This window comes from Nicotiana tabacum, chromosome 8 (assembly GCF_000715075.1).
Source record: "Nicotiana tabacum cultivar K326 chromosome 8, ASM71507v2, whole genome shotgun sequence".
In the NCBI taxonomy this organism is placed as follows: Eukaryota; Viridiplantae; Streptophyta; class Magnoliopsida; order Solanales; family Solanaceae; genus Nicotiana; species Nicotiana tabacum.
This window is the reverse complement of record NC_134087.1, coordinates 132,292,640-132,305,504: the sequence shown is the minus strand read 5'-3', so window position 1 is coordinate 132,305,504 and position 12,865 is coordinate 132,292,640. Positions and strand designations below refer to the sequence as shown.

Sequence of the window (12,865 nt, the reverse complement as noted above, 5' to 3'; positions counted from 1 at the left end):
GCCTCTCCTTAGACCCCAATTCACTTTTACTATGACTTATACACTTATTAACATATCCAATTGATATCCATAATCTCCTTAATCCTCATTTGCACGGAAGATAAAATATTTTGCCTACCTTGGCACCACGAAATCTTAAATTACTAAGCAAAATTTTCTGGGGCTTTACATTAAAAGAAAAAAATGTGCACGATAACCAACGGCAACGGCAAAAGCACCTAAACTCTTACTCGTACAGTTATACATGGTAAATTCAGATCAATGAAAACAAGAAATTTCTGATGTTCTTGCTTGCGGTGATGAAGTTGGAAATAAGGAGCATTCGAAATATTATGACCAACAGAAATAACCAAGTTAAACAATGGTGAAATTTTGCTGCACAAACAGCAACTACAAGGAATTTGGTACACTGAAGCTACAAGCTGTTAAATTATCTCGGGTAAAAAACTAAGTCCACTCTGGGAAGCAAAACAAAGGCCAATCTATCTCTTGATTCTTGAAATCCTTAGCTGCTGCAACTACCATGCTTCACAACTTGATAAAACATCAGCTTTATTAGCCCTAAAGTGCACTAACTCCTAATAATCAGCTTTAACCTTATGAATAAATGGACCCATTCAACTTAAGACTGACAGGAAAAGAAAATTCTCTAGCATTGCAAAAAGAAATCTAAGATCTTGTAATCTGATTTGAGGTAGAATTCAATATATAACACAGGTAATAATTATGGAACAAGGGGAAACATTAAAGGCCATCCTAGATACATAGCACAAACTATTCAAAAGCAGGATCAACCCAGCAAGGTAGGATGTGTATCGTCATCGCATGAGAGCAGCAATCCACACAGCAATTAGGTTCCCTCCAAGTAGACAGTTACCACTTCAATTTCCCTCTAATAAGGGACAGCACTGAGTGCAGAAATAATGTCAATCAAGAAGGCAAGTACCCCCTCATAAGAAATAAGGTACTCCTGTCCTGGGTCCTCTCATCTGGTTGTTTTCTTCAGTTTCAGTGAAGAACTTCACCTCTCTCTCCTGATATAACATAACCAAAGTAAGCACAAGAAAGACTATGAAACACAGCAAGTGAGCTAAAATTCCATATTAAAAATGTCACCGGAAAGGGGAGGCAAATGAAACACATTATAAAGGACAGAAATACCAAATAGATACAAAGAGATGCAAAGCTAACACTACAAGTTCCAAAATAGAGAACAAATGTCAGAGAAGGTTCTGCACAGCTGCCTAAAACACTTCATATTTTCTTCACCTTCCCCAACCTCGTAGCTATCCCGATACAACTGTGCAGTTCCACTCCCTGCTCAGCACTTGAAAATTTTCTCTCTATCCCAATACCTTGCTCATTGAATATAGACCATCAACTCCTCATTGAAATAGACCATCAACTCTTCTATAATGTGTATGCAAGCACAGTTCCAGTGATTAGTCTGTCTCTATTTGTAGTGCATAGTATAGGCCAATCTTATAAAAAATTCTACATTTAATTCAATTCACCAAGCGAAAGCAACAAAGCAGTTCCACAAGGAGCTACAGAAGAAATGGTCAACATCAGTATCTCACATCAAATTTCCCTACCTTTTATACTGGAAAGGTGATACTTCCCCTAAATCATTGAGTGCTTTAGAGAGTCTCAATCGTGATTTAACAATTTCTTGACACTTTCCATTTAAAAGTTTCTCATAAGATACAAAATTAGCGATGATGTCCTAGAGATGAATGCACTTCTGTGATTTCAATATGATAGGCAAACTTCAATTTAACCTATTGTAGCACAAACTATACTTGTATACCACTACACACCATTTTGATTAAGTAGGATTGCGCAAGATCAATTAACATCATAAATTAAATAGGCATCACCTTGGAAGTACAATGATCACCAAAATATACAATCAAGGGCCTTGCTAGGTAATCCCTTTATTTCAGAAAAGGCTAACGAGAAGTTGAATAAGCATGAAAAAGAGAGCAACCGTACCATATTCTCATTGAAGCTCAATATTGAAGCAACATTTCCACAGCGGTAACAGTAGTTGGGAGCAGACCAAACCTTCATGGTACAAAAGAAATAGTGATGCCCTAAACAAATACTTGTCCACGTTTTAATGAATGTCCTGCTCAACATGCAAGAAAAAATATGTTATTTGGTACTCACTGTAACGAGGCCTTTATCCTGGAACATGTACTTCAGACCTTCCTGGACAAGTTGATGAGCCCGGCAAACTAGATCTAACTTATTGATGTGATTAAACTGCAAAACATGGCATGACCGTATAGTTAGAACATGAATTACAGCCATAGCTAACATCTTTAACTCCACATACCTCAGTGGTAACCCTGGATCCAAACAGCCAACCTGCTCCTCGAGGACTTACTGCCCATGTTTCAATATCTTCAGGGTCACTCCACATAAGATCGCAAAAAGGCCCTTCGTGAGGAATTTCACAATTGCGCTCAATGACCCTGATCTGCATGTCATAAACAAAAAGAAGCAACATTAGCTCTTCCTTTTTTGGTAACCGAGAAATCCGTTGTTTCAACCTTTGAAACTCGGTGGATAACTGAGAAGCAGCATCAGCTCTCTGTGATCCAAATAGTGACTTCAAGCTAAAGGTAATAAAATTGAAAAACAATATGAAGAGAGAACAGATAAGAATAGAAGCTAATTTTAAAGCGTGAATATCTGATAATCGACGGCAAGGGAATCCTGTCGACAAGTAAACAAGGATTTCCTTGCAGTGGAAAAGGGAATACTTGAATGCCACATTGGTAAAAGACTAAGCGGAAAGTCATAGAATCTCGAGTCACATATAAACGGTTGTATGCAGTTGAATTGTCATATTGAAGTTGACACACAGACTGATGATCTGAACTTGCCAGACTTTCAGCATTTCTTTTTCACATTTTTTTTCGCATATATGAGAGGGATCTGAGCCAGATTCAGAGGTTGAATAGTTTCTCGATTTCTTTGTCATCAAGTGAAGATTTATCACATCTGTACACTTACAGAATGCGATACCTGTTAAGGTAAAACCCTAAACGCATCAACATTCAAGTAACCAACCTGATCAATAGTTCTAACATCAGGAGAAAGGCCACCATGGACACATAGTACCTGCAACACAAGAAACGGACGCATTGATAGGATGTAAAAAAAATGGCAAGCAATTACTGTCTTGTGAAGAGTACCAGAACATACTGTTCCATCTATAATTGCCGAGAGAGTGAGATAGTCAAATACATCAGTGCAATACCGCCAAGCATTAGCATTTCCATACTTCCTTTGGCATTCATCGTAGAATCCATAAACCTATTAAAAACAGGTAAAATATATAGATCAGAAAATACCATGTCTAGGAGGCACTCTTCTTTTACATAACATCCATAGATCCTTCCTATAAGGAGCAAATCTTCAAAGAAATCTAAGTGTAGACGGAACAAAGCCATAGGTATCAACAGAAAATAAGAGCAGCAGCAACAGCAATAAAAATAATAAATAGGCTAATCAAAACTCAGGTTATATATTCAAAACGCTATCCATGCAAATAGTTATAATCCACTTGAAGCCCCCTTTAGTCAGACAAATAGCTGAAAGATCGAGATGGGAGAAATCTTTCTACTATATAGGAGCAAGCTTGTAAAGTAAGCTCCGTCCTGAATACATCGACATTAGCAGCACCAAGCTCAAATGCTACTACAGTTAGCTCTTCGCAACACAGGCATCATGAGTCACCTTACTGATATTTTATGGCTAGATTCCAGTATACTACAATGAGCACAGAATGCAGTGACAAGTAATCATTAGAACATAGCAAAGAAATTTATAATACATTATCCAGACATAAATTCAAGAAAGAGAAACCCTCACAGAGCATAATTGCCAACTCTGTTTTACTTTTAAATAACCGAGGAGGGGGGGGGGTCAACTGGCCCCATCTACCCTACTCCCAACTTAAATACCAGGCTTCTTGTCAGCAACGGACTCCTCACGGGCGCCTACCCACACATCCCCTTGTATCCTCAACACTGGACAAAAGCCTGAGAGCCATAATTGTCAGCTTTAGATTCGCACATTATTGGTAAAACATCACAATGACAGACCAATTGCTTCATCAAGAAGGAAAAGTATAAATTTTTTTTTATTTTTTTTTTTGGGGGGGGGGGGGGGGGTCCTAGAGATCGGTCTCTTCAAACTAATTGGTAAATTAAAGAATCCCAAGTGAATCTATAATACTTGCATCGACCACACAAGCTTCCTAAGTAGCTATTACTTATGAATTTAAGCATAACATTTACTACCTGAGTTAGTTGCCTGCTCTCGTGATTCCCACGTAAAAGAGTAATGTTGGCAGGATATCTGGTAGCAAAGAAAACCGCAAAAAATAGACAAACAAGAATCAATTCTCTACCATCTTTCAACAGACTCTAGCAGGAAAATAAAAAACTACCACTACAGTACGAAATCACATTTGTTCAACTGAAGCGGAGAAGACACTATGAGGCAATTGTGGCAGGAGGTGACAAATATTAGGTATGGTGGAAAGACAGAAGGGGAACCATCATAACATATAAGCAAAAGCATGAAATATTATGGAAGCCCAATGCTTCCCAAGAGCATCAAAATTGATTTGGCAAAAAGTTACTCATGGTATCCAATCGAAAAGTTAAACACAATAGTTATTAAAATAGATGTGTCCTTATCACGATGTTCACAAGGCAATTAGCAATTGTGCCAAGCCAATGCTTTATTCTGATACAGTAACAAAATCTTGTCTTTTTAATCAAATTGAGCTTTTTAAGGGAATATGATGTGCATGTAAATAACTTATTGACAGCTGCCAAAGAAACTGGCGACCAATGTACTTTTGGACAAAAAATAAAACCCTTTTTTAGAAGTAGACGCTGATAAACATATTTCTATTCACATTTTCATATCATACCTTGCTTTAAGGAGCAACAAAATCGTGAAAACTTCAAGGCTATTGTATCCACGATCAACAAAATCTCCCTGCCCAAAGATGAGAGATTTTACAACAGAATGATTGAACTAGAGTCATGGCATAAGTTTCTGACAAGATAATCCATACAGTCCATATCTGCGATAGGAATAAACAATGAAGTTTACCATAAAGATGTAATTTGTCTCTGGCACGTGACCTCCAGTGTGGAAGAGTTTCATTAAATCATGAAATTGGCCATGTATGTCCCCACAGACGGTAACTGGACTATTAACAGGCTGCACATTTGATTCCTCAATCAGGATATCCTTAACCTGTGAAAAAGTGCCACATGTTTAAGACACAAATGAAGCAACATAGCATGCTCTCAAATGAAACTAAATGTGATGCTGAAATGCAAGGCAGTAAACATTTATTGATCGAATGCTGAAAAGATGAACCATGATCGATAACTCCTCTAGCAATCATCAATGTGACTGGTGTGCAGGAAGAAGATACCAAACTAATGCACCAGCAGTATCTTATTCACATGCAATCAAACACTCCTCTCAACAATGTCTATAGAAAAAGCAATTTAGAACTCCACTTTTTGGTGTAATGCATCATACTTCAGATAGTCATCCTTTTATGTTTTATTTGACTCTCTATCACGCATATCCAGAACAGACAACTCCACTTCTTTGTGTAATGACTAATTTGTCATCCTCTAATTTTCGACTCTCTATCACGCATATCCAAAAAAACAAGCTCGTTTAATGTTGTACTGATAATTAAAACAAGAAGTCAAATGATTTAGATAAAACAATCGTGACATGTTGTAAGAAGAAACTTACCTTCGCGAATTAAAGCACATTATCAAATTCAATAAAAACTCTAAATTGCGAACTCTATTTTACATCCACACAAAAAAAAAAAAGTAAATCACTCCCCTATATTTCCACATCCTCCAATCTCAAAAGCACTCTTATTGATCTGTAAATAGCTAGTATTGAACCCAATAGTCATAAACTCAAATTATATGTGGGAGGACGAACAAGCATTCCCACATTATGTTAATTTAGGCTAATGGATGACATGGAAGCATGACAAGGGGCTACGAATCTTTACTAATAGCTATGATATTTAAACATCTCAGGTTGCAATAATCTTTGTCAGCAGCAACTACTTGAAACGAAGAGATACAACCCATACTTGTGCAAAACCAGAATTTATAAGCTATATGCCATAATCTAGCTGAGGAAGAAGACAAAAGGCAGAAGGCAGTGAGAGAAAAACAATAAAGATGGTAATATGCTATAATTAATTTCTCCTCTTATTCTTTTTTTTTTCTTGCTTTGTCCTCCCTGCAATCATATTTTTATCCTTCATAGCCGATTATTTTCGTTCACCGAGCTGTCCTATTCAATATTGTTCTATATTACATGCTATGCCCTACCTATGCTTTTTATATGATTAATAGGTTTTAGACTATTTCTAGTACATTAAATTATTTTCATGAAAGTGATTTCTTTGTTTTTGTTGGTAACCTTTTAAAAAATAAGAAAGAAAAGGTGAGAGCTCATCCATAAGCCAATGTTATGGTGAGTCATAATGGATTCCTATTACAAGTTTATGCTTTTAGGGGTCGTTTGGTTGCCAGTTAGAGTTATGCGGGTATTAGTTATACATGTATTAGTTATACAGGTATTAGTTATGTATGTATTAGTTATGCAGGAATAAGTACTGCAGGGATTAGTTATGCAGGGATTAGTCCATGAGTAGTGCACGTGAAATTCAAAAAAAAGGGTCATGCTAATTGTAGTGTATATAATTCTTTCTTGGGTTTTGGTTGAATTTTTTGCTATATTGGTACACACTTTATTTAGTAATTCAAAAATATCATAGCACAAGATTGTTATTTGCTGGATAAAACGAACAGTGAAAAGTTTGTTGGAGAAAATGGCGATGATTTGTGGTAAATTGATAGGGGTAAATTTGTCATTTCAGTATTTTATCCATGTATTACTAATACGTGTATAGTTATTCCATCTTCTTCCCCGCATAAAATAATACACAGATTGACTCATAACTTATACGTGTATTATTTATGTAGAATTGTAAAATGCCAACCAAACATGGTATTAGTTATGCTGAATTTTGTACAAAATAACTAATGGCCACCAAACATGGTATAAGTTATGTTACCGCTAATACATGAATAACTTTCCCCCTAACCGCCTACCAAACGACCTCTTAAAGCATATTTTGTACCATGTTTGTACCTGTGAAAGTTTTTCCTTCTGAATATTTTCTGGCATATTTTCTACCACCTTTACCACTATTATTAACCACCCACATTTATGAACACCTGAATTTTGATTAAATTCCATTTAAGTATGCAAAAGATTGGGCAACGCAAAGCCAAAATGAAGTTCTTACCAAGAATCTTTACCAACACTTAGTCTCTTACAAGGTTAATGAAGCTTTGCTCTTTTAAAATTAGTGAGGGAAACAAATAGGAACCCCTTACATGGTAAGCATAAGAGCTTTAAGCACCTTTGAGTTATTTTGGTGTCTGATGAACATCAAAAGTGATTTTAAACCAAAGGCTTTTAAGACAAAAGTAATAAGTTGGGCACCTCCAAGGTATTGCTTTTCAGCTGAAAAGCCATCTCGGTTTGACGGAGTATTTTACTCCGTTATCCCTTACATTTGTTTATAATCCCCAAAATACCCTCCACTACACCAAAAGCCCTAACTTCACTCTTTCTTTTCTTCATCTGTGACGCTTCCCAGAAAACCCCGTGCCAATCACAATCTCAACAGAAAAACAAAAACCTTGCTATGAACTAATAATGTTCAATTAATTGTTAATAGACTGATCCAGTATGTTCAACACAATTCGAACTGGAGAACATCTCAGCGACAAGAACTGTACGACAATTATAACAGAGGAGTGAAGACCATGAACATTTAGGCTATATACCTTCAGCAAAAACAAATATATTGGAGGTAAATGGTGTGATAACAAGCTCCTTCTTAGTATTAATAACTTTAAGGGCATTTCAATCATTTTAATAAAACTTGTTCACACATTACCAAACACATCAACTGCTCATTTTCAATTTCAGCACTTTAGCTCCAACACTTAAAATGTGCTTTGCAGCATTAAGTGTTTAAAAGTTACAGTACTTTAATACAGCTATCCCAACCGGGTCTAAATCACTAGAGAGGCATACAAGACGTAAGAGCAGTTGTTAGATACTCTTCTGAATAGCATTTAAATGAAAAGTTTCCCAGACCAGGAACAACACTCATTAATCAAGTTCAAGCTCCGCAAAACCAATTGAGGTACACCTTAAAAAGTATCATTAGCTTCCTCAAGTAAAATGGGATTGAAACGAGCAAAAAATAAATTTAAGAAAACAAGACGCAAAGCACAGTAAAATGAAATATTATCTCCATTAACTTTTTCCCTTTCCAGACAAACCTAACAAAAATAACAAATCAACGATATCTACAAGCTAAGTCCCGACAAAAACGTACTGTTTGCAGTTCGAGTAATGAACCAAATGGCTAGATCGACATAACTTCTATTCTTACTATGATAAAAACCCTAATCATTACACAACTTGTTAAACATGTGTCAATCAATCAATCAATTAATCAACATGTCAACTAAATAAATCTTCTACATATATTCAGCTCTATTCGGACTAATTCCATTCCAATACTGGAAAATACTTGCTAGATGTGGTATTTTTATATTAGAAAAATGAATATTACAAAACATACGTATTCACAGAGGAGCTGAAGCTCGTCCTCGGCCAGATGCTGTCCCTCTTTAACCTTCGTTATCCACTGGTCCAAATCCATCGTCCCTCTTCTAAATCTACTGCTCTGCCCTTCGTACTTGCAATTAAGTGGCTTTGCTATGTACAGATTTTTCTGGAATGTAATGTGGATGGAGCCGATTGACTCAGCTGATGTTGGCGATTAATCGAGACCGGAGGAATCGTGGCTCAATCAGAAACTGCAAAACCCAACGGAGAAAACAGAGGTGCTGATTCCTTCAGATGCAGCGAATTTTGAAACCCTGGCGAAGTGAGACTTTACGTACTATTTCGGCCAAAGATTGATCGGACTATTTTGCCCTTTCATCCTTAACCCATTCTTGGATATCCCACGAGTGCGATTAGTTTTTTCTTTGTTGTTTTCACTTGTGGCCAAAATATCAAAGAGATATAGCTCCTTCTATCTTATTTAATTCGGAAAAGGGTCTAATATGCCATTGTACTATTGAAAAAAGTTTAATATTACCCTCTGTTATACTATTAGTCTAAATATACCCCTAATGTTATACTATCAGTCCAAATTATCCCTAACATCATGAAAGTGGTACAAACTTACCGTTCCTTCGTTAACTGCCTCCCCTATGAACACATTTTATTGCTACCTCACCATTTCACCCTGTTTGCAGCTACCAAGTTCAATTACTTTGAAGTTCTATCATTATTTTGAAGACTTCACTGCCTTTACTTTGATTCTCACCGATTGTGAGATACGTAGGCAAACTTTATCGGTTCCGACCCCAATTTTCAAGAAAACCCAAAAATATTTTCCTTTAGTTCCTTCTTTAGAAATCTTTCCTTAGAAAAAAAAAGTTTTATAACTCAAAAAAAAAAGTTTCCTTCTTTCTGAAGTCTTTCATATGGAAAATAAAATAAAATAAAAAATCAAAATCCAAAATACGGATTTCCTTTATTTTGAAGAATGTTTCTCAAAAAATTCAAAAAAATGAATTGAAAAAAAAAAATTTCATTGTTTAAAAGTCTCTTTTTAAAAAAAATGAAAATTGAAGTCCAAAAATATTTTGCTTTCCTTTAGAAGTACTTTTTGTGAATAAATAAAAAACTCGGATATTCAAAACATTTTTCTTAAAAGGTCCCTCTTTAGAAAATTAAGAGGCAGCATCCAAAATGCAAAAAAAAATTCTTTCTTTTTTAGAAAAAGAGAAAACAAATGAAAATTCAAACAAAATATTTTCTTTTTTACTTTTAAAATTCTCAAAGTTCAAATCAAAAGCAAATGAATTTTTTTAGAACTCTTGCTTTCAAAAATAAAAATCAAAACATCAAAAAATATTTCCTTTTAAAGCATTCCTTTCAAAAAATTCCAACCAAAACAAAAGAGTTAGCTTATTTACTCTATTCTCGATCTTCCCAAACTACGCAAGATCTAATTCATGCGAGGTCATGATATGTAGGCAATCCCCATCGGATTCGATCATAGCCATAGAATTAATTGAGTGAAGAATAAACTGGAAAAAAATAGAGAAAGAAAAATTGAGTGAAAAAAAAAGAGAGAGCTACAAGAAATAAAAGAGTGACAAACAAAAGAGAAAAAGAGAGTGCTAAAAATAAAAGAGCGGCAAAAATGAGATGAAAAAAAATCAAGAATGATTAAAAAGAGGCCGAAATGAAGAAAAGAGTTACAGAGTAAAAAGGGCTAGTTAAGGCCGGGATGAAACATGCAACCGTTCAAACACATGGTAGAAACGTTTAACTGTTTAGGTGCATTACATCCAAATGTGCGATTTTTTATTTGTTAGGCGTCTCAAAACTAACAAGGTTGTTCGATGTGCAAACTAGCCAAGTTTTGGTGATTGATTTTGTTGGTAGTCTAGTCTCCCCTCTGTCACAAGATCCAAAGGCACAGATGGCCTCCGCAAGCAATCTACCAATTATCGGTCCTGAGGATAGCCCGACATTGGCTATTCTGCAGCTAGAATCAGCAGCTGCTGGAGAGAATAAGATGTTGCGTTTCCGCATATTGGAAATGTGGGACGCTTAGTTTAATGGTAGGGAACCGCCAAGTGCAATCCCTGGGTTTCCTAAGTTGATCCCCAGGTCAGTTGAGGTTACCAACGCTGCTTCTCCGGCCGATCCTGGAATTGTACGTACATTTCACTTGACCTTACAATTTTGTGTTTTATTTTGCATTTTCTTGTGTTGCCGATGAATTTGTAAGACCTATTTAGGGAAAATTTAGCAGCACTTTTATTTTAACATAAAACGTAAAGAGAGAAAAAATGGCAGCCTTCCAGAAATGTGGTTGAAGAGAAAGAAACAAAAAAAATTAACTCTCCTGTCTGGGTTGTTTTTCTTTCTCACCATGGTCAATTTTGAAACCTTAAACTAGTTTGCTTGTATCTTTGCTTAGTTTTTTATATAAAATAAAAAGTATTTTTGTTCGTATAAGCATGATTTGAATAACAAAATCTGAATATTTTCGGTTCACATTGTTTCATATTATCTTTAGTTGTCAGCATTTCTTTTGATGTAGTTTGTTTGTATATCTATGATCTGTAATTTTTTTCAACTGAACGGGAAAGAAAGGTTGTGGGGAAGAGATGAAAATGAGAGTATAATGGTGAGGTGACAATGAAATGTTGTCATAAGGAGGCAGTTAACGGAGGAAGGGTAGGTTTGTATCACTTTTATGATGTCAGGGATATATTTGGATCGATAGTATGACGTTAGGAATATATTTGGACTGATAGTATAACAAAGGGCAATATTAGACCTTTTTCAATAGTATAGGGACATATTTGACCCTTTTCCGTATAATTAATGGCTCGCTCTTTGTCCAACTCTAAGCTCTATTCTACCTTTGTTATCTATCTATCTATCTATATTCTATATCTATATCTATATCTATATTATTATAAAAGTATGAATACAGTGTTAGTTTACAAAAATATCCTTATATTACTAACCATAATAACTCATAATAAAAGGATATAATTGGAATTTTAGACATTAGTCTTATAATCCTATTAGTTTTAGGACATAATACTACATGGCTAGCTATTGTCACGACCCTAAATTCGGACCCGATCGTGATGACGCCTATCATGAAACAAGGCCAGCTGGCACAAACCCCCAATCCATTTAAACAGTTATAATAATTCATTTTAAGTCATTAATAAGTGATAAACCCCAAAATATAGTGGAATAGAACAAGTTCGGAAATAAACACAGCCCGACATTGGGGTGTCACCAATCATGAGCATCTAAACATCCGTTTAAGAGAAGGAAGAGACTACAAAGTCTACTACAAATCCAATACAAATGAAAATAGATATAGGAAGGAGAAGCACTGGGCTGCGAACACCGAGCAACTACCTAGTGAACTCCGAACAGTCTGCTGGAAGCAATCAGCCCACGCTAGTAGGATCCGAGGCTCCTAAATGTACACACAGGGTGCAGGGAGTAATGTGAGTATGCCAATTCAGTGAGTAATAAAAGTAAAGGAAGCTGAGCGATATGAAAACACGTAAAACACAGCAAGATGCTACAAAGAGGCAGTGTAAAACCAATACAATGCAATAAAAAAGTGAAAAACTTGTAAAAATACCTTTAGTTCAGTATAAGCTTCTTTAAAACATCTTTTAACAGTTAATAGAGTGAATGAAAAAAATAGTGAGAAAAGATAAACACATAAAATCAGCTCCTCGTGCAAGGTACCAACAGAATCAGTCCCTCGGGCTATCTCACAATCACTCGTATCAGCCCCTCGGGCAATAGCATGGAACAACATCAGCCCCTTGGGCAATAGCATGGAACAACATCAGCCCCTCGGGTTATAACACATCTCACACTAGTACCCGAGTTCACTGGGGGTGTACAGACTCCGAGAGGGGCCCCTTACAGCCCAAGCGCAATAACAAGCCATTTCGTGGCATAATCAAACAGGCTCTCGTCCTCATATCAAGCCACCTTGTGGCGTACAACTCAGGCCCTCGGCCTCATAATCATGAATCAACAAAATACCACTGCGGCGCGCAGCCCGATCCCATATTAACCTCACAATACAGGCCATCGGCCCTACTTAGTCAGAATCTCTAAA

General features: G+C 36.2%; 1 protein-coding gene across 1 annotated transcript; it reads right to left on the bottom strand.

Moving 5' to 3' along the window:
- Nucleotides 1-300: 300 nt before the first annotated feature.
- LOC107772361 (phytochrome-associated serine/threonine-protein phosphatase 3) lies at nt 301-9,141 on the bottom strand. The gene is made up of 10 exons (XM_016591857.2): nt 8,750-9,141; nt 5,143-5,289; nt 4,958-5,025; nt 4,317-4,374; nt 3,217-3,327; nt 3,082-3,132; nt 2,342-2,485; nt 2,173-2,268; nt 1,996-2,067; nt 301-1,034 (listed from the first exon to the last, which is right to left on the bottom strand). The coding sequence occupies exons 1-10, from the start codon at nt 8,828-8,830 to the stop codon at nt 951-953; spliced, it is 912 nt and encodes a 303-aa protein (XP_016447343.1). The 5' UTR covers nt 8,831-9,141; the 3' UTR covers nt 301-950.
- Between the last annotated feature and the right edge of the window lie 3,724 nt (nt 9,142-12,865).